The sequence below is a fragment of the Ranitomeya variabilis genome, chromosome 2 (assembly GCF_051348905.1).
Source record: "Ranitomeya variabilis isolate aRanVar5 chromosome 2, aRanVar5.hap1, whole genome shotgun sequence".
NCBI classification, from domain to species: domain Eukaryota; kingdom Metazoa; phylum Chordata; class Amphibia; order Anura; family Dendrobatidae; genus Ranitomeya; species Ranitomeya variabilis.
This window is the reverse complement of record NC_135233.1, coordinates 387,248,239-387,270,220: the sequence shown is the minus strand read 5'-3', so window position 1 is coordinate 387,270,220 and position 21,982 is coordinate 387,248,239. Positions and strand designations below refer to the sequence as shown.

Sequence of the window (21,982 nt, the reverse complement as noted above, 5' to 3'; positions counted from 1 at the left end):
AACGACCACAGTCGCAGAGGTGACAACCGGGCCAGTGCAGAGGTGGAGGCCTGCTGGGGCCAGTGCAGGTGGCGGCCCGCTGGGGCCAGTGCAGGTGGCTGCCCGCTTGGGCCAGTGCAGGTGGCGGCCCGCTGGGGCCAGCACAAACTTCCCCTGAAGTGTATTGCGGTGCATAGACCCGTCGGGGCCGTGTGTGGCAATACACTCTGCCAGCCAATCAGAGGCCATCAGGTGACGTTGGCGTGTCTGAAGGCGTGTGGCAGTGATGTCACACGTTCCCGTCGCTTGAACGCTGAAGTCAGCTGACGGTTTCAGAAGAGGACGGTGCGGAGGGAAGGTGAGTAGAATTGTTTATTTTTTTTCCATGCATTAAAGAACAGCGGCACAACAGGGGCCATGGACCAGGATTAGGGACATATACAGGGGCTTCTCACAATTAGAATCTCATCAAAAAAGTTAATTTATTTCATGTGAAATCGATCACTCTGTGTGTAATGACTCTATATAATATCTGAGATTCACTTTTTGTATAGAAGAACTGAAATAACATTTTGATGATGAGTTTTGTGAGAAGCACCTGTACATACGTAGTATACCAGGATGGGGGGCCTGGTCTAATCTTGCACCGGGGCCCATCAGACTCTAGTGACGCCACTGAATAAAACCAATAAACAATTTCTATAACATGTGAAGCCAACTGCAGATAGCACCTGGAATGAGCGCTCGCTGACCACCAGCAACTTTCCCCTTCTACTAAGGACCCCATGACAGGTGAACTATTGGGACATCTGCGCACAAAGGGTTTTTTTTAGCGTTTCTACTCCAAAAACTGCCTGAAATATCTCTGAAAAAAAAACATGCTTGTAACCAATCCTTTCTGTTGACCATTTCTTGCTGGTCAAATGCTCTCGGTCTTTTGAGTTTTTTTTTTTTTCTTCACTTTGTTTTGATAAATGGCTGGTGGAAAAAAGAAAGTGCAGGTCGGTTATGAGAAGCGGCTACTGGTGAAATCCGCTCCAAACTAAGTGCTGTCCAATCAGAAGGCTGAAAAAAATAAAACCACTTAGGAAAAAGAAAAAAAAACTTCTAAAACTCTTAAAAATTTCTTACAAAATTGTTCAAAATTAACACAGCGAATGAAAACCTGAATTGCCAGAGCTTGGAGATTGTGTCCCATCTGCTCCATCCATGAGGGGCAGCACGTTCCTGACCGGACGGCCACGCGCTGCCCTTCAGGGAACGTTCTCCACTCCCAGTGACTCCAGTCTGCAAACATCGCGATCACTTCCACAGTCAGGCAGGTTACAGTCACTCGAGGATTATTCTTTTGGACCCAATACAAAATCCTGCACAATTATGCGGATTATACACTTTGCTGTTGATATGATGAGTTGTTTTTTTTTCTTCTGAAGAGGTTTTGAAAAACGAAAAAAAAATTCTCTGGAGCCTGAAATCTCTCCAAAATAGTCACCGTCCAATCAAAAGGCTTCAAAGAGGCAGAAAATAAAAATGTCTCCAATATTTCCCAAACTAGGAGCGTTCCCTGCAGCGGTTCCCACTAGAAAAGCTGTGTTTGCACTTGGCCCTACAGCGCCGGCCCCCCGCTGTGACCAGTGTCACATACCCCCCTATATGAGCAGCGTCAGCGCCCACCAATCACAGCACCCCCTGAGGTGTGGGAACAGCGCTGCCCGTCACACCTCTGCCCTGGCTCCAATAACCACAACATAATCCTTCTACACCGCGAGGAGGGAATATCCGTGACACTTTATCTCTGAATACATAGAGAAAGGGCGTAGATAGCAATCCGCAGGTATAAGAGCTGACGGCCCGTCCAACGGCAGAACAAGCAGATTCCTGGAAGGCGTCCGCCATAATCCCATCTATCTCTGCCACCATGTGGGCCGCGCAGGATTACCGGACTCTTCGCACTCTCTGCTTGGAGAAGGGACAACTATTTGAGGACCCTGCTTTTCCCCGAAACGTTCCTGATCCCAATGTTGAGTGGAAGAGACCCCCGGTAAGTTTGGAGGATTTTCCTCTTTTTGCAAACCCTGTTTGTGAAATGGACCCCCCAGAAATAATCTGATCCCAGGGTCTCACTGCTGTGACCCCAATAGTGAGCTGTTATCAGCAGATAAATCCGGGGCGGTGTGGGAACCTGGAGCTCCTGGATGTGGAGCAGGACCTCGAGATGCTGCACAGTTTGTTCTGTTCCTTTTTATTCTGCAGGATCTTTTCTCCAACCCCAAATTCATAGAGAGTGGATTCAGCAGCACGGACGTCTGCCAGGGGGATCTAGGTAAGCGGAGGGCAGCCCGAGCTGCAGCGTCACCATACCGAGCCATAAGGCAGAGCGGAGAGGTGGGGACCGTCCATTCACAGGTGTCACTGTGCTGGAGAAGTGTCCAAGCCCTCCAATATTGGACAAGGGGGTGGTCCTCTGCTGACCCCGACATCATAATGGTCCCTGGCTGCAAGACTCATATGTCAGCAGTAACAAGGTGACAGTGTGAGTAATAAAACCGACAACTGCCAGCCTCTATCACCACTGGCCTCTATCACCATTGGCCTCTACCTCCATCACCATTGGCCTCTATCATCGCCGGCCTCTACCTCTATCACCACCAGCCTCTACCTCTATCACTACTGGTCTCTATCACCGCCAGCCTCTACCTCTATCACCACCAGCCTCTATCACCGCCAGCCTCTACCTCTATCACCGCTGGCCTCTACCTTTATTACTGCAGGCCTCTATCACCGCTGGCCTCTACCTCTATCACCACTGGCCTCTATCACCATTGGCCTCTACCTCCATCACCATTGGCCTCTATCATCGCCGGCCTCTACCTCTATCACCACTGGTCTCTATCACCGCCAGCCTCTACCTCTATCACCACCAGCCTCTATCACCGCAGGCCTCTACCTCTATCACCGCTGGCCTCTATCACTGCTGGCCTCTACCTTTATTACTGCAGGCCTCTATCACCACTGGCCTCTATCACCATTGGCCTATATCACCGCCGGCCTCTACCTCCATCACCATTGGCCTCTATCACCGCCGGCCTCTACCTCTATCACCACTGGCCTCTATCACTGTCAGCCTCTACCTCCATCACCACCAGCCTCTATCACCGCTGGCGTCTACCTCTATCACCGCTGGCCTCTATTACTGCCGGCCTCTACCTTTACCACCGCTGGCCTCTACAACCGCTGGGCTCTTTCACCATTGGCCTCTATTACCACTGCCTCTACCTCTATCACCGCTGGCCTCTATCACCGCCGACCTCTACCTCTATCACCGCCGACCTCTACCTCTATCAGTGCCGGCCTTTACCTGTATCACCGCTGGCCTCTACCTCTATCACCACCATCCTTTACCTCTATCACCACTGGCCTCTATCACTGCCAGCCTCTACCTCTATCTAAGCCGCCGGCCTCTATCATTTTTTTTTTGTTTGTTTAGTGACCAGTTACTTGCCCTGTGCAGTTGCCAGGGCCCCCTCAGTATAATATCCTCTTGCGGGCCCATTCCCAGTCTGACCCTGGATGTGGGCATGAAATGAAATCTTAGTGATAATTGGAGTGTCCAGTGGATGTTCAGAGCAGGGACTCGCTGGAGGACACATGTATTGCCTGGTCTTACGTCTCTGTTTTCCCCTAGGTGACTGCTGGCTCCTCTCCACTATCTCATCTCTCACACTCCACCCCTCTCTGTTCTCCCGAGTGGTCCCTACCGATCAGAGCTTCAGCCCCAGTGATGGTTACTGTGGAATATTCCATTTTAAGGTGGGGAGAGGTGTCCCATCAACTGACAAAAACAAAAATGAGGTCCTGATGTAGATGATGAAGGGAGTGTCGGGATGTGGACAGAGTAGGGGGTGTAAACTCGGATGTGGTCAGAGCAGGGGGCTCACACTGGGATGAGGTTGGAGCATGTGGTGCACACTGAGATGTGGTTGTAGCAAGCAGTGCACACCGGATGTGGTTGGAGCAGGGGGCGCACACTGGGATGTGGTCGGAGCAGGCAGTGCACACTGGGATGTGGTCGGAGCAGGCAGTGCACACTGGAATGTGGTCAGAGCAGGGGGCGCACACTGGAATGTGGTCAGAGCAGGGGGCGCACACTGGGATGTGGTCGGAGCAGGGAGCATACACTGGGATGTGGTCGGAGCAGGCGGTGCACACCGGGATGTGGTTGGAGCAGGGGGCGCACACTGGGATGTGGTCGGAGCAGGGGGCGCACACTGGGATGTGGTCGGAGCAGGGGGCACACACTGGGATGTGGTCGGAGCAGGGAGAGCACACTGGGATGTGGTCGGAGCAGGGGGCCCACACTGGGATGTGGTTGGAGCAGGGGGCGCACACTGGGATGTGGTCGGAGCAGGCAGTGCACACTGGGATGTGGTCGGAGCAGGCAGTGCACACTGGAATTTGGTCAGAGCAGGGGGAGCACACTGGGATGTGGTTGGAGCAGGCGGTGCACTCTGGGATGTGGTCGGAGCAGGGGGCGCACACTGGGATGTGGTCGGAGCAGGGGGTGTGGGTCCATCTGGTAGACATACTGATGATCTCCCCCTCGTCTCTGCAGTTGTGGCAGTTTGGTGAATGGTTTGATGTGGTGATTGACGACAAACTCCCAACCAAAAAAGGTCGACTTGTGTACACGAAGAGCGACTCTCAAGCGGAACTATGGAGTGCGCTGCTGGAGAAAGCCTACGCCAAGTATGTCCATGGCTCACCCAGAGCTCCACTCTAAAGCCACTGAGACTTGTAGTGTGCCAGGTTCTCTCTGTATCACGTCCCTCACATGTATCTGAACTGTGTGGGTTGCGATACATCCAGACCTCTCATCCCCTCCATGTGTGTCCTCTCAGGGTGTGCGGAGGCTACTCTGCGCTGCAGGGTGGAACCATCGCAGAGACACTGGAAGATTTCACTGGAGGAATAGCAGAGAATGTGAGTCTGAGCAGATACCCATCGGAGGAGGTCTGGGAGATGGTCACAGAGGCGGAGAGCAGAAAGGCTCTCATGGCCTGCTATATCCAGGTGAGTAGCGTCCTCCACTGTCCATCCCGAGTATTGCACTGAGCTCAGATTCTACACTAAGTCCCTGTCCCCTGGAAGGTTTCAGATCCTGCTGACGTTGGACGTGTGGATGAGGACGGCTTGGTGTTGGGACACGCATACTCAGTTCTAGGAGCCAAGGAGGTAAGTGCAACCATGACACAATACACCAGGGGTCACCTGCTGCCCACACCCCTCACCCAGAAAGAAGACGATGATTAGGGGGGATCCACCATCTGACATCTGGAATATGGGGTTTTCCTGCAGACTGAGCAGGTGATTGGGTATATTTCTGGCCCCACGTATGTCATACAATAACCCTGGATAATGACGCAGGATCTGACTCCCATCATCCTCACCACTTTTCACCAATTCTCCATCCAGGTGAAGCTCAGCTCCGGGGAGGTCACACTCATCAGGCTGAGGAATCCCTGGGGCTTTACCGAGTATAACGGTCCCTGGAGCGACAAGTGAGTGTGAGCAAGCTCATGTTACAGCGGAGGATCGGGGCAGATGATCGTTACAGGTGTCCAATCCTCCTCATGGGTTGGACCTGGAGAAGGCTGGAGCGCCTCCATTCCCGTGGTGCTTATGGTGGGGGGAGGTCTTACTTTGCTTTGATCGAGTCATTGGGCCTCGTGATTCCCTTGCAGATCCCAGGAGTGGAGTTCAGTGTCAGACATAGAGCGGAAAGCGCTGAACCTCCAGAAAGAAGATGGCGAGTTCTGGTAAAGACATTTATCTCGTATGAAGGGGGCTCCGGGCACGTCCATATGCCATAATATGGGGTATGCCGAAGGCCTGAGCTCAGAAGGTGACTACATGGTGGTTGCCCTGAACTGTCTGCACTCCAGATAGATAAGTTTCACTGATACACGGTGACTCACAGACATTGATTCATCGAATTACAGGTGACGACGTAACAGCGGAGTCCGTCACATTGAAATCTCGACTCTACAGGTGATCCAACCAGGTTGGATTGGGCTAAAAATTAGGTCCAGCAAAGGGTCTCCAAAGCCCCTCCTTTGTGCAGCTGGCCACCGCTTGAGGGGGTCCGTCCTGCACCTCTGTAAGACCCTGTAGCCACCATCTTTCAAAGCCCACTACCCTCCCACAGCTGCGGCCATATAACATTCCCATTATGTGAATCCAATATCAAAACCAGAGAATTTGGTCACAGAGACACTAATGGCTCCATGGAGACCACACAATAAGGAACGTCCACGTACCCACTATGTCTGCCATAAATCATGAACGTCTGCACAGACCCCAGAGCCTATGGTCTTCTCTGTCCATGATGTCTTCTCTCCTGTGGCCATTCTGATCTGTGACTGACCCTGCCGCCTCTCATTCTGGGCTGACCCTGCTGCCTCTTTCTGCCCTCAGACTGACCCCGTTGCCTCTCTCTGCTCTCAGGCTGACCCCGCCGCCTCTCTCTGCCCTCAGGCTGACCCTGTCGCCTCTCTGTGCCCTCAGGCTAACCCCGTCGCCTCTCTCTGCTCTCAGGCTGACCCCGCCGCCTCTCTGCCCTCATGCTGATCCCATCGCCTCTCTCTGCCCTCAGGCTGACCCTGTCGCCTCTCTGTGCCCTCAGGCTAACCTCGTCGCCTCTCTCTGCCCTCAGGCTGAACCCATCGCCTCTCTCTGCCCTTAGGCTGACCCCGCCGCCTCTTCTGGGCTGACCCCGCTGCCTCTCTCTGCCCTCAGGTTGACCCTGTCACCGCTCTCTGCTATCAGCCTATCCCTGTCGCCTCTCTCTGCCCTCAGGCTGACCCCGTCGCCTCCCTCTGCCCTCAGGCTGACCCCGTCGCCTCCCTCTGCCCTCAGGCTGACCCCGTCGCCTCTCTCTGCCCTCAGGCTGACTCCGTCGCCTCTCTCTGCCCTCAGGCTGACCCCGTCGCCTCTCTCTGCCCTCAGGCTGACCCCGTCGCCTCCCTCTGCCCTCAGGCTGACCCCGTTGTCTCTCTGCCCTCAGGCTGACCCCGTCGCCTCTCTCTGCCCTCAGGCTGACCCTGTTGCCTTGTTCTGTGCTGTCTGACCCCGCTGTCTCTTTCTGTGTTCTGGTTGACCCTGTCACCTCTCTCTGCCCTCTTGCTGGCACCGCCGCTTCTCTCTGCCCTCAGGCTGACCCTGCCTTTCTCTGCCCTCAGGCTGACCCTGTTGCCTCGTTCTGTGCTTTGGCTGACCCCACCGCCTCTCTGAACACTGGCTGACCCCGCTGTCTCTTCCTGTAATCTGGTTGACCCCACCGCCTCTTTCTGTGCTCTGGATGACCCTGTCGCCTCTCTCTGTGCTTTGGCTGACCCGACACCTTTCTCTGCGCTCAGGCTGACCCTGCCACCTCTCTGTACACTGGCTGACCCCGCTGTCTCTCCCTGTGCTATGGCTTAGGCTACGTTCACATTTGCGTTGTGCGCCGCAGCGTCGGCGCCGCAACGCACAACGCAAATAAAAACGCAGCAAAACGCATGCACAACGCTGCGTTTTGCGCCGCATGCGTCGTTTTTTTCATTGAATTTGGACGCAGCAAAAATGCAACTTGCTGCGTCCTCTGCGCACCGACGCGGGCGCCGCAGCGACGCATGCGGCGCAAAACGCAAGTGCGCCGCATGCCCATGCGCCCCCATGTTAAATATAGGGGCGCATGACGCATGCGGCGCCGCTGCGGCGCCCGACGCTGCGGCGAGGACCGCAAATGTGAACGTAGCCTTACCCTCCTTTCTCTCTGTGCTCTGGCTGACCCCGCCGACCTTCTCAGTGCTCAGGCTGACCCCTCTGTCTATCTGAATACTGGCTGACCCCGCTGTCTCTCTGTACACTGGCTGACCCCGCTGTCTCTCTGTACACTGCCTGACCCCGCTGTCTCTCTGCGCTCTAGATGACCCCGCCGACCTTCTCCATGCTCTGCCTGACCCCGCTGTCTCTCTGCGCTCTGGATGACCATGCCATCTCTCTGTGCTCTGGCTGACCCCGCTGTCTCTCTGCACTCTGCCTGACCCCGCTGTCTCTCTGCGCTCTGGATGACCCTGCCATCTCTCTGTGCTCTCGCTGACCCCGCTGTCTCTCTGCACTCTGCCTGACCCCGCTGTCTCTGCGCTCTGGCTGTCCCCTCTGTCTCTGTGCTCTGGATGACCCTGCCGACGTTCTCTATGCTCTGCCTGACCCCACTGTCTCTCTGCACTCTGGATGACCCTGCCATCTCTCTGCACTCTGGTTGACCCCGCTGTCTCTCTGCGCTCTGGATGACCCTGCCATCTATCGGTGCTCTGGCTGACCCCGCTGTCTCTCTGCGCTCTGGATGACCCCGCCGACGTTCTCCATGCTCTGCCTGACCCCGCTCTCTGTGCTCTGGCTGACCCCGCTGTCTCTCTGCACTCTGCCTGACCCCGCAGTCTCTCTGCGCTCTGGATGACCCCGCTGTCTCTCTTTGCAGGATGCTCTGTGAGGATTTCTGCAGCCTGTTTTCATGGATCGTCATTTGTGAACACCAGGTCTCATCTCAGTACAAGATCACTGAAGTGTCGGGCCGCTGGGAGCGTGGGATCAATGCAGGAGGAGGACGGAGACTGAGTGAGTACAACACTGTGCACACCGACACAATGGTCCTCAGTCATCAAAAAGGTCAAATAAAACCTGCTTGCAGCAACCAATCACAGCGCAGCTTTACTTTTTAAACTGCGTTGATAAAATGTAAGCTGCCCTGTGATTGGATGCTGTGAGTAATGAAGGCAGATCTTTTTTTTAGACAGTTGTGATAAATTTGCTCCTATGGTTACTAAGATCGGTCATTACCCATCCGGCAGCTGAAGACGATGAACAGCAAGGGTTTCCCCTCCTGCTATAGATGTGGATTGTGGAATGTCAGTTGTTACCTTTAGCTTAAATCTCGTTTCTTTTACTGCATAATTTTTGGTAAATGCTCGTGGTCGGCTGAGTGAGCAAACTCTGCCTGGTGTGGTATCAGGCCTGTGCTGTCAGCCAATAAGCTGCCTCCTTCTGCTGACAACATGAGTCTAAGGGTATGTGTCCACGTTCAGGTTTGCTTCAGGCTTTGGTCAGGATTTTATGCAGGTAAAATCCTGACCAAAAATGCACCTGAGGTCACTGGCAGGTCACCTGCGGTGTTCCTGCGTGTTTTGCTCATTGTAGCAACATTCTGCGTTCTGAAAAACGCAGCATGTTGCTACAATGAGCAAAACACGCAGGAACACCGCAGGTGACCTGCCAGTGACCTCAGGTGCATTTTTGGTCAGGATTTTACCTGCATAAAATCCTGACCAAAGCCTGAAGCAAACCTGAACGTGGACACATACCCTTAGGCCGTGTGTCCACGGTCAGTAAACGCTGCGTGTTTGACGCTGCAGCGTCAAACACGCAGCGTCCAGATGTTCCAGCATAGTGGAGGGGATTTTTTGAAATCCCGTGTCCACTATGCGTGGAAACTTGCACGCGGCGGGCCTGCGACTCCGGACATGCTGCGCGTCTTTTCAGATCGCAGCATGTCCGTACACCTTGCGGGGACGCAGCGTCCCCGCAAGGCATAACACAGGGCCCTATGGGAGGGGGGCGATGATCCCGGATGTGTACAGTTAACACATCCGGCATCATCGCGTCCCAGAAGGGGGCGGGGCTTCGCCGCTCCGGCGATACCGCCGGCCATCCTGAACGTGGACACATACCCTTACAGACAGAAGCTGCATCTGCATCCCCCTCCTCCCCATTGACAGCACAGTTCTTAGAGAGAATCTGTAGCTGCATCCCCCTCCTCCCCACTGACAGCACAGATCTTACAGAGAGAATCTGCAGCTGCATCCCCCTCCTCCCCACTGACAGCACAGATCTTACAGAGAGAATTTGCAGCTGCATCCCCCTCCTCCCCACTGACAGCACTGATCTTACAGAGAGAATCCGCCGCTGCATCCCCCTCCTCCCCACTGACAGCACTGATCTTACAGAGAGAATCAGTAGCTGCATCCCCTTCCTCCCCACTGACAGCACGGATCTTACAGAGAGAATCTGCAGCTGCATCCCCCTCCTCCCCACTGACAGCACTGATCTTACAGAGAGAATCTGTAGCTGCATCCCCCTCCTCCCCACTGACAGCACTGATCTTACAGAGAGAATCTGTAGCTGCATCCCCCTCCTCCCCACTGACAGCACTGATCTTACAGAGAGAATCTGTAGCTGCATCCCCCTCCTCCCTGCTGACAGCACAGATCTCATAGAGAAAAGCTGCAGCTGAATCCCTCTCCTCTACTCTGACAACACAAGTCTAATAGAGAGAAGCTGCAGCTGCATCCCCCTCCTCTCCTCTGATAATACAAGTCTCAGAGAGAAGCTGTAGCTGCATCCCCCTCCTCCCCTCTGACTGCACGGATCTCGTAGAGAAGTTGCAGCTGCATCCCCCGCCTCCTGACAACACGAATCTCATAGAAAGGAACTGCAGTTACATACCTCTCCTCCCCGCTGACAACACGGGTTACACAGAAAGAAGCTGCAGCTGCATCCTCCTCCTATCCTCTGACAACACCAGTCTCACAGAAAGAAGCTGCATCCCCCTCCTCCCCGCTGACAATACAGGTGTCACAGAGTGAAGCTATAGCTGCATCCCCCTCCTCCCCGCTGACAACACAGGTGTCACAGAGAGAAGCTATAGCTGCATCCCCCTCCTCCCCAATGACAACACAATTCTTTCGGAGAGAAGCTGCAGTTACATACCTCTCCTCCTCTCTGACATCGCGAGTCTCATAGAGAAGCTGCAGCTGCATCCCCCTCCTCCCTGCTGACAACACAATTCTCTTGGAGAGAAGCTGAAGCTGCATCCCCCCGTCTTCTGTCTCATTTATGGATTTTTGCGGCTGTAGAGGTACCTGGACATTTACAGACATCCTGAGGCCAAGGAGGGGTGTGGGCTGCATGAATTTCAGTTTCTTGTGTTCACAGTACTGCTAATTTATGTAAACATCTGCTATGACTGGGGCAGTAATCAGGGCTATGCTGTGCAGAGACCCTCCAGCGTCACCCACCACAGCCACTAACAACCCGAATTCCAATTATTTAGAATCTTTCTTCACCAACCCACAATTCCGGATCCGCTTGGGCATCACCTCAGACCCGGAGGAGTCAGTCAGTGAGGCGGGGAACGAGGAGCGCTGGACGGTGTTAGCGGAGCTGCTGCAGACGGACAGAAGAGCCGCGAAACTCCACCTGACGTGTCACCTGTACAGGGCGAGTACCAACCACTAATACCAATGTATAGGATAATCTGTGATAACAGGCCATCCATGAGCCATCCAAAATATCCCCCCAAATGTGGGGTTCAAGAGCAGGATGTGTGTGGCCTGGGGCCCCATGTTCTAGGGCTCAAGACCTCCTCCAGCACCTGAATCACTGACATCGGACTAGACTGCAGCCTCTGTGACATCCTGGAGCTGCACTTATTGTCAGCTGCTCTTCTTCTTGTTGGCAGCTAATAGTTTGTTTTTTTCATTCTTAGGTTCCTGAAGAGCTGGTGAGCATCTGCAGCGGGGTCACCGGTCACCTCACAACCACCAGGCCGGCGCATCATACAAACGTGGACATAGATCATACCTGGGTCTCTTTAGTCCACAACCCATCAAGCCTTCAAAGCGGTGTACACACTGCACAGCGGAGGGGCGGCATTCACACTGCACGGCAGAGAGGTGGCATTCACACTGCACGGCAGAGAGGCGGCATTCACACTGCACGGCGGAGAGGCGGCATTCACACTGCACGACGGAGAGGTGGCATTCACACTGCACAGCAGAGAGGTGGCATTCACACTGCATGGAGGAGAGGCAGCATTCACACTGCACGGCAGAGAGGCGGCATTCACACTGGACGGAGGAGAGGCAGCATTCACACTGCACGGCGGAGAGGCGGGATTCACACTGCACGGCAGAGAGGCGGCATTCACACTGCACGGAGGAGAGGCGGCATTCACAATGCACGGCGGAGAGGCGGGATTCACACTGCACGGCAGAGAGGCGGGATTCACATTGCACGGCGGGGAGGCGGCATTCACACTGCACGGCGGAGAGGCTGCATTCACACTGCACGGCGGAGAGGCGGGATTCACACTGTACGGTGGGGAGGCGGCATTCACACTGCACAGCGGAGAGGCAGCATTCACACTGCACGGCGGAGAGGCAGTCCTCACACTGCACGGTGGAGAGGCAGTCCTCACACTGCACGGCGGAGAGGCAGTCCTCACACTGCACGGCGGAGAGGCAGTCCTCACACTGCACGGCGGAGAGGCAGTCCTCACACTGCACGGCGGAGAGGCGGCATTCACACTGCACGGCGAGGAGGCGGCATTCACACTGCACGGAGGAGAGGCGGCATTCACACTGCACGGCCGAGAGGCAGCATTCACACTGCACGGAGGAGAGGCGGCATTCACAATACACAGCAACGAGGTGGTGCACGCTTTACACAACACAAAAGTGACACATGTACAGTCAAAATTTGTCAGAGTAGATCCAGAAGGATTGGGTTCGGAGGAAAGGACCAGACGATCGAGTCACTGAAGGACCTGAACCCTCCTGCCGCAGGTCCATCGCTCTCGTCTCCATAGTATATCTGCTATGATGGCGGACTATTGCCGGGGTGATGGGGCAATGTAGGGTGTGAGGAGTGAAACTGCCCAGAATAATCTGACAGCCCGATCCATGTCCCAGGTGCTCCGTCCACATCTTGATCGCGGATTCTTCACGAGGAGCCGCCCGGTGGCGGACACTGGCACAGCACAGAACAGCCGCGGGGTGACAATGAGGGCATCTCTGACCCCAGGAGAATACGTGATTGTACCGTCCACATATGACGCCAACCAGGAGGGGAAATTCTATATCAGGGTGCACCGAGAGAAAGAGCCAGGGAACAGGTGAGAGACCCCAACGGCAAACGCACAAAGGTCAGCTGCAGGGTGATGGAGGCAGCGAGTGCTGCTGCTGGGAACCATTTATAGCAAACGTCCTCTTCTTCCTTATATCAGATCAGTGTTCTACGTTCTCATTCCAGGACTTAGAGCGACGGCTTCTTCTACAAATCTGTATTCAAATCACAAACAAACAGAATACAAGGTGGGAGCGGCACAACAGGAGAGACCCCCGAGGCCGAGCGACAGCGCGGAAAATAATAAAAACTTTTCCAGAACATTCTGTGTTATTGACATGTATGTCTGACGCCGCTGAGCAGCAACAACGTACATCCCCCATGTATGGCTGAGAAATCCCAGGAAAACCACTACTGGACTGGTGTATTGAAACTCCCCGACCAGGTCACGATACAAACCAGCCATTACTAATCCTGAGTTCCATCCTGTATTATACTCCAGAGCTGCACTCACTATTCTGCTGGTGCAGTCACTGTGTACATACATTACTGATCCTGAGTTACATCCTGTATTATACCCCAGAGCTGCACTCACCATTCTGCTGGTGCAGTCACTGGGTACATACATTACATTACTGATCCTGAGATACATCCCGTATTATACCCCAGAGCTGCAATCACTAGTCTGCTGGTGCAGTCACTGTGTACATACATTACATTACTGGTCCTGAGTTACATCCTGTATTATACTCCAGAGCTGCACTCACTATTCTGCTGGTGCAGTCACTGTGTACATACATTACTGATCCTGAGTTACATCCTGTATTATACCCCAGAGCTGCACTCACTATTCTGCTGGTGCAGTCACTGGGTACATACATTACTGATCCTGAGTTACATCCTGTATTATACCCCAGAGATGCACTTACTATTTTGCTGGTACAGTCACTGTGTACATACATTACATTACTGATCCTGAGTTACATCCTGTATTATACTCCAGAGCTGCACTCACTATTCTGCTGGTGCAGTCACTGGGTACATACATTACATTACTGATGCTGAGTTACATCCTGTATTATACTCCAGAGGTGAACCCACTATTCTGCTGGTGCAGTCACCGTGTACATACATTACATTACTGATCCTAAATTACATCCTGTATTATACACTAGAGCTGCACTCACTATTCCGCTGGTGCAGTCACTGTGTACGTACATTACTGGTCCTGAGTTACATCCTGTATTATACTCCAGAGCTGCACTCACTATTCTGCTGGTGCAGTCACTGGGTACATACATTACATTACTGATCCTGAGTTACATCCTGTATTATACTCAAGAGCTGCACTCACTATTCTGCTGGTGCAGTCACTAGTATATAATAAGGTCTGCAACTAAAAAGCTGTTTGATTATTTTCATTTAATTTCCATGTATTTTGGTGTGCTGAAAACGAAAAAAAAAAATATTGAAAAAAATCCTGGACGTCAGGATTTGCCATAAAATGCAAAATTCTCTTCAAATTTAGTATATTTTTCTCAATTTTTGGTATTTTTTTTTATCTTAGGGTTTTGAAAGTCAAAATTACTATTAATTCACATCAATGCATTGAAGATATACAATGCCAAAAAAATAAAACTTTCAAAGAAAAGAACTTTCACAGTGAGCTAATGAAACCAGCATCAACATGTTGCAAGCTGAATGAGCGGGCTCTGACATGCTCGGGCTTAATTCAATTGTTTTATCTTGGTTCTCGGCTGTTCACACTTTTTCATCTCAGTTCGTGTTAGCTCGTCATATTCAACCGTGTTTCCCAAAATTAGCATTATGGCTCAGCGGAAGTGTATTAATTCAGCTGACATTTTCTGTTACATTTGTGGTGAATATACAGTGTTGAAGCAACAGCTGAATATTACAAACTTTGTGAAAAAAGTATACTTCGCTTATTTCGGACTAAAGCTTGGAGATCAAGATAAAGCTTGGGCGCCTCATAAAGTGTGCAAACGGTGTGTTAAGGACCTCCAAAATTGGTTCAAGGGTAAGAAAAAAGCTTTCCGTTATGGTATTCCTTTGGTATGGCGAGAGCAAAAGAACCATAGTGACGATTGTTACTTTTATTCATGCGATGTGAAAGGGTGTAATTCAAAATGGAAGCATTCCATTTCATACCCCAATATTCACTCAGCAATTCGTCCCATCCCCCATGGCACAGATATACCAGTACCCAAGGCCCCTTCTACCTTGGAAGAGATAACTAGCTCCGATGAAGGTGGAGTCATACCTGAACCAGATGATGAATCAAGTTCTGACTTTGAAGATGATACAAGACCAAAATTGTTTTCCCAGGAGGAGATGAATGATTTGGTAAGAGACTTGAATCTTCCCAAAGATGCCGCTGAGTTACTCGGATCAAGGCTCAAAAGCAAGAATTTATTGTTGCCAGGAGTGTCTTTTTCATGGTCCAGACATCGTGAAAACGAGTTCGTTCCTTACTTTGCCCAGGAAGATAAGTTGGTTTATTGCATCGATGTCAAAGGTTTGATGGGTCAATTCAAAATCTAATATGATTCAGCGCAATGGCATCTTTTTATAGATTCTTCAAAAAGAAGTATCAAAGCAGTTTTACTCCACAACGGCAGTTTTTATGCTTCCATCCCTGTGTGTCATTCTGTACACCTCAAGGAAACCTACGAGAACTTGGAATTGGTTCTTCGTAAACTTAAATATGAAGACCACGGTTGGCAAGTGTGCGGGGATTTGAAAGTCTTGTGCATGCTGCTCGGGCAACAAGCTGGATATACCAAATACCCTTGTTTTCTGTGTCTATGGGACAGTCGAGACAGACAAAATCACTGGACCAAGAAGAATTGGTAGCCGAGGGTGCTCACAGTTAGTGAAAAAAAAATGTCCTCCGAGAAACTTTGGTTCCTCCCCATAAAGTTTTTCTACCACCTATCCACATAAAATTGGGATTGATGAAGCAATTCGTAAAATCACTTCCAAAAGATGGAGAATGCTTCAAATACTTGGTCACCAAGTTTCCAGGCCTCTCGGAGGCAAAATTGAAGGAAGGTGTGTTGGTCGGACCAGACATTAGAAGGCTTATAGCTGATCAAGAGTTTATCAATACCATGACGTATCCTCAAAAAAGAAGGGTGGTTTGCATTTAAAGAGGTCGTAGAGACATTTTTAGGCAATAACAAAAAAATCATCGGACGAATGCTGAAAGCATTTCAAGCTTTAGGTTGCCTGATGAGTTTGAAAGTGCATTTCCTCCATTCCCACCTTGACAACTTTCCTGAAAATTTGGGAGCTGTGAGTGAAGAGCAAGGTGAACGATTCCACCAGGACATTAAATAGATGGAAATTACCGTATTTTCCGGCGTATAAGACGACTGGGCGTATAAGACGACCCCCCAACTTTACCAGTTAAAAAATAAAATCTTCTTAAAAGTTGGGGGTCTTCTTATACACCGTATGTCGTCTTATAGGGCCGGTGAATATGTGCCTTTTGGGGGGGGGGGGAGTGATCCTGATGAGGACGAGGGGGCGTCTCACAGGAAAGTGAGTATCCCCCATTACCTTATCATAGCGCTGCAGCGTGGGGTCTCTGTGCTGGGAGCGGCGGCTGCTGTGCTGTGGCGGCTCCTCTTCTGCAGTGTGGGGCCTCTGGTGCTGTGGGGCAGTGGCGGTGGCGTATCTTCATGCAGTCGGGGCTCCTCCGGCATCTCAGCCTGGAAGCCCCGCCGGCAACTCCATCGGTACAATGCGGTCAGGTGGCCTCCGGGAAAATGGCCGCTGCTCAGATTCAGATCTCGTCCCGAGATCTCGGGAGACGAGATCTGAATCTGAGCAGCGGCCATTTTCCCGGAGGCAGCTCAATAGGTGCGATGCGGTGGCCCGGCCGCTGGGGGCTGTGCATGCTCAGATTCAGATCTCGTCCCGAAATCTCGGGACACGAGATCTGAATCTAAGCAGCGGCCATTTTCCCGGAGGCCAGCGCATTACACCGATGGAGTTGCCGGCGGGGCTTCTAGGCTTTGAGATGCCGGAGGAGCCCCGACTGCATGAAGATACGCCACCGCTGCCACCGCCCCACAGCACCAGAGGCCCCACACTGCAGAAGAGGAGCCGCCACAGCACAGCACAGCACAGCACAGCAGCCGCCGCTCCCAGCACAGAGACCCCACGCTGCAGCGCTATGATAAGGTAATGGGGGATACTCACTTTCCTGTGAGACGCCCCCTCGTCGTCATCAGGATCACTCCCCCCCCCACCCACCATATACACCCGGCGTACAAGGCGATTCCCGGCGTACAAGACGACCCCCGACTTTTAAGAAGATTTTCAGGGGTTAAAAAGTCGTCTTGTACGCCGGAAAATACGGTAGATACCAGGGAAGATGGAGCATTACAATGATGGCAGACTACTGTTGGGTGCTTCAGAGAGACATTCCAGATGCTACTCACAAGCGTAAATGTACCAAGAGCCTCACAGGGAAGAAGAATCGATTTTAGTGTGTGTTAGTGAGCTCATTGCTGTTAAAAAATGATTTTCATTAAACATTTGTAATAAAAAAATAATTTTATGAGTCTATTTTCATTTATTTTGAGGTATTGTCTTATTTAACATACTGTAGTTACATAAATTGTCAGAAAACGTGATGTCCTATGACAAAACGGAGGTCATTTTCGGATTATATAATAGCAAGGTGGCATTAACCCTTCATTACCCCATATCCCACCACTACATGGGAGTGGGAAGAGAGTGGCCAAGTGCCAGAATAGGCGCATCTTCCAGATGTGCCTTTTCTGGGGTGGCTGGGGGCAGATGTTTGTAGCCGGGGGGGGCAATAACCATGGACCCTCTCTAGGCTATTAATATCTGCCCTCAGTCACTGGCTTTACCACTCTGGCGGAGAAAATTGCGCGGGAGCCCACGCCAATTTTTTCCGCGATTTAACCCTTTAATTTCATAGCTAGAGCCCCCAAATTTGACACACAGACACTTCTTACATTAGTGAAGAGGAATATGTTATAAAAGAAGGGATATGAGATGGTTTACTGTATGTAAACCATGTCTCATATCCTGTCGGGTTTGGGAAGGAGAGGGCAAAAGCCGGCAATTGAATTAGCGTCTTTAATGCTATCTAGCGCTGCATTAAATATAAATATACATATATAGGTGTCTCACTGACATGTATATATGTATATATACCTATTCTATGTATATTCTATGTATATATCTACTCTATTCTAACCTGTCAGTGTGATTTTACTGTACACCGCGCTGAATTACCGGCTTTTCAAAGGACACCGGTGCGTAAAAATCAGACAGAACTCGCATGGTGCGAGTGCTGTGCGATTTTTTTCTCGCACCCATTGACTTGCATTGGCGAGTCTCGTCCGAGAATCGCAGCAATACGCAGCATGCTGCGATTTTTTTCTCAGCCGATCCAGATTTTTCTCAGTCCGATTTCGGCTGAGAAAAAAAATCGCAAATGAAAAGACACCTATTGAATAACATTGGTCTGAGTGCAATCCGATTTTTTATCGGATTGCACTCGTCCGTTTTCCTCGCAAGTGGAAAGGGGCCCTAATAATAATTGTATTTCTATAGCGCCAACATATTCCGCAGCACTTTACATTTTAGAGGGGACTTGTACAGATGATAAACACATTACAGAGTAACACACAACTCCAATACTAGGAGCCAGGGGTGTAACTACAACAGGTGCAGGAGTTGCAATTGCACCTGGGCCCTGAAGCCTAGGGGGCCCTAAAAGTCCCTTTGACCTATAGAAAAAGACTTTTGCTATTAAAGATTTAAAATATTTGGGGACCCCTTTGGAGCTTTCGCCCCGGGGCCCATGAGTTTCAAGTTACGCCACTGCCAGGAGCAGTGAGGGTCCGGCTGCTCACAAGCTACAATCTATGAGGAAATAGCGGGGATGCGAATGGTAAATGGTCACAACTGCTTGTATTGTAGGGTCCGGCCATAATATAATAAATAGTAACACTAGTCCCATAGATATCATCAGGGGTGGATTAAGGGTAGCCAGGGCCCGGGCTGTTCAGACACTGTGGGCCCCCCGGTCATGTGACGGGGTCATGTGATGGGGTCATGCGACAGGGTCATCATATACCTGAACCAGATTATTCCAGAAAAATAGTTGCTGTGTGAAACTATAACCTGTCAAACATCCATTGATCTAGTCAATTTACCCTTCAGTTAGGAAGAAAAAAAAAACACAATACTATCACCATAAGTGCCAGTATTCACAGGAGATCTGTACTTAGTATGCAATGTCTGTGTAGAGGTAATACAGTGATCACCGGTGACATTATACACAGGACCTCTGTATATAGTATACAGTGTATAGTGTCAGTGTATAGGTAACACTGACTCACCAGTGACGTCTCTAGGTGGAGTCCTTCATCTTTCATCCAGCACAGACCGCCGTCACTTCTTCCAGCCAGGACTCGTCTCTGCAGGAAATAACAGTTATCTCGAGCTCCGCTTGCAGAACACATTACTTAACGTTTCCTAACTTCTACATAACACCACAAGAAGAAAAAGAGGCAACATAGTGTCACTCTACACAGTAACAGGACTGCCCTCCCATTTAAAACAGTGTCCTCAAAAAATAAAATAAATACATCACTGCAGTAATAATATCCCTTAATTAGCCACTATGGTAATAATAATATCCCCCATCCTGGCCCCGCGTAGCTCATTCCTGGCTCCAGCCATATGTTCTCCCATCCTGCCCTCATGAGTATCCATTCTGCCCCATATGATCTCCCCATCCTGCCCCATCAGTCTCCATCGTATCCATCCTGCCCTATGATCCTGCATGATCTGTCTCCAATCCTGCACCATGTCTTTCATTCTGCCCCGTGTCTCCAATCATGCCCCGTATCTCCATTCTGCCCATGTCTCCAATCCTGCCCCATCTCTCTCCAGTCCTGCCCCCAGTGTGTCCAGCATCTCTGCCCCCAGTGTCCAGCATCTCTGCCCCCAGTGTCCAGCATCCTGCCCCCAGTGTCCAGCATCCTGCCCCCAGTGTGTCCAGCATCTCTGCCCCCAGTGTGTCCAGCATATTGCCCCCAGTGTGTCCAGCATCTCTGCCCCCAGTGTGTCCAGCATCTCTGCCCCCAGTGTCCAGCATACTGGCCCGGGCCCCCCGGACTGCAGTTCGCAATTTTAAAAAAAAAGTTCTCTTCACCTGTCCGCGCTCGTTCGGCGAAGCTCTCTCCAGCAGCACGCACTCACCGGCGACTGACAATGACATCAGACGCCGGTGACGTGCGCGCTGATGCGGACTTCAGCTGCCAGCCTCCGATTGGCTGGCGGCTGTTAACTATTGACGTGCGGGCGCGCGCCCGCACATCAATAGCGTTTAACTGCCGCAGCGCCGGTAGGGGCCCGGTGAGCAGATGAGACGAAGCCAAATGCGGGCCCCCGCTGCCCACCGGGCCCATACACCAGTCAGGGCAGTAATGCTTTTTCATGGTAATGCAGTATTAGGGCTTGGTGTCAGCAGCTGTCACTGACACCTAGCTCTAGGCTTAGTATTGAAAAGGTGTCAGCCCGACACCCTCATCACTAAGCCGATAAGTACACACAAACACATTGTCACCAGCCTATGTAGGAGCATTAACAGAACAAATGTACATAGGCTGTAACCAGACAGCAACTGTTAATTTTAACCCCTTCATGACCCAGCCTATTTTGGCCTTAATGACCTTGCCGTTTTTTGCAATTCTGACCAGTGTCCCTTTATGAGGTAATAACTCAGGAACGCTTCAACGGATACTAGCGATTCTGAGATTGTTTTTTCGTGACATATTGGGCTTCATGTTAGTGGTAAATTTAGGTCGATAATTTCTGAGTTTAATTGTGAAAAAAAAAGAAATTTGGCGAAAATTTCGCAATTTTCACATTTTGAATTTGTATTCTGTTAAACCAGAGAGTTATGTGACACAAAATAGTTAATAAATAACGTTTCCCACATGTCTACTTTACATCAGCACAATTTTGGAAACAATTTTTTTTTTTGCTAGGAAGTTATAAGAGTTAAAATTTGACCAGTGATTTCTCATTTTTACAACAAAATTTACAAAACCATTTTTTTTAGGGACCACCTCACATTTGAAGTCATTTTGAGGGTTCTATATGGCTGAAAAAACCCAAAAGTGACACCATTCTAAAAACTGCACCCCTCAAGGTGCTCAAAACCACATTCAAGAAGTTTATTAACCCTTCAGGTGTTTCACAGCAGCAGAAGCAACATGGAAGTAAAAAATGAACATTTAACTTTTTAGTCACAAAAATGATCTTTTAGCAACAATTTTTTTTATTTTCCCAAGGGTAAAAGGAGAAACTGGACCACGGACGTTGTTGTCCAATTTGTCCTGAGTACGCTGATACCTCATATGTGGGGGTAAACCACTGTTTGGGCGCACGGCAGGGCTCGGAAGGGAAGGAGCGCCATTTGACTTTTTGAATGAAAAATTGGCTCCAATCTTTAGCGGACACCATGTCGCGTTTGGAGAGCCCCCGTGTGCCTAAACATTGGAGCTCCCCCACAAGTGACCCCATTTTGGAAACTAGACCCCCCAAGGAACTTATCTAGAAGCATAGTGAGCACTTTAAACCCCCAGGTGCTTCACAAATTGATCCGTAAAAATGAAAAAGTACTTTTTTTTCACAAAAAAATTATTTTTGCCTCAATTTTTTCATTTTCACATGGGCAACAGGATAAAATGGATCCTAAATTTTGTTGGGCAATTTCTCCTGAGTACACCAATACCTCACATGTGGGGGTAAACCACTGTTTGGGCACATGGTAAGGCTCGGAAGGGAAGGAGCGCCATTTGACTTTTTGAATGAAAAATTATCTCCATCGTTAGCGGACACCATGTCGCGTTTGGAAAGCCCCTGTGTGCCTAAACATTGGAGCTCCTCCACAAGTGACCCCATTTTGGAAACTAGACCCCCCAAGGAACTCATCTAGAGGCATAGTGAGCACTTTAAACCCCCAGGTGCTTCACAAATT

General features: G+C 50.8%; 1 protein-coding gene across 1 annotated transcript; it reads left to right on the top strand.

The window, feature by feature from the left end:
* The first annotated feature begins 1,833 nt into the window (after positions 1-1,833).
* Positions 1,834-13,240, top strand: LOC143806229 (calpain-1 catalytic subunit-like). Its single transcript, XM_077286389.1, has 13 exons — positions 1,834-2,020; positions 2,233-2,302; positions 3,665-3,789; positions 4,592-4,725; positions 4,878-5,049; positions 5,128-5,211; positions 5,452-5,537; positions 5,721-5,795; positions 8,501-8,637; positions 11,129-11,295; positions 11,564-11,578; positions 12,768-12,970; positions 13,108-13,240. The coding sequence occupies exons 1-13, from the start codon at positions 1,898-1,900 to the stop codon at positions 13,112-13,114; spliced, it is 1,398 nt and encodes a 465-aa protein (XP_077142504.1). The 5' UTR covers positions 1,834-1,897; the 3' UTR covers positions 13,115-13,240.
* The last annotated feature ends 8,742 nt before the right edge of the window (positions 13,241-21,982 follow it).

What these genes read in the sequence shown, in the direction of transcription:
- LOC143806229 (XM_077286389.1), top strand. Translation starts at nt 1,898, where the DNA reads ATGTGGGCCGCGCAGGATTACCGGACTCTTCGCACTCTCTGCTTGGAG. An exon ending in TTGAGTGGAAGAGACCCCCG is followed by an intron (nt 2,021 to 2,232) that starts GTAAGTTTGGAG and finishes TTTATTCTGCAG; the next exon opens with GATCTTTTCTCCAACCCCAA. An exon ending in CGTCTGCCAGGGGGATCTAG is followed by an intron (nt 2,303 to 3,664) that starts GTAAGCGGAGGG and finishes GTTTTCCCCTAG; the next exon opens with GTGACTGCTGGCTCCTCTCC.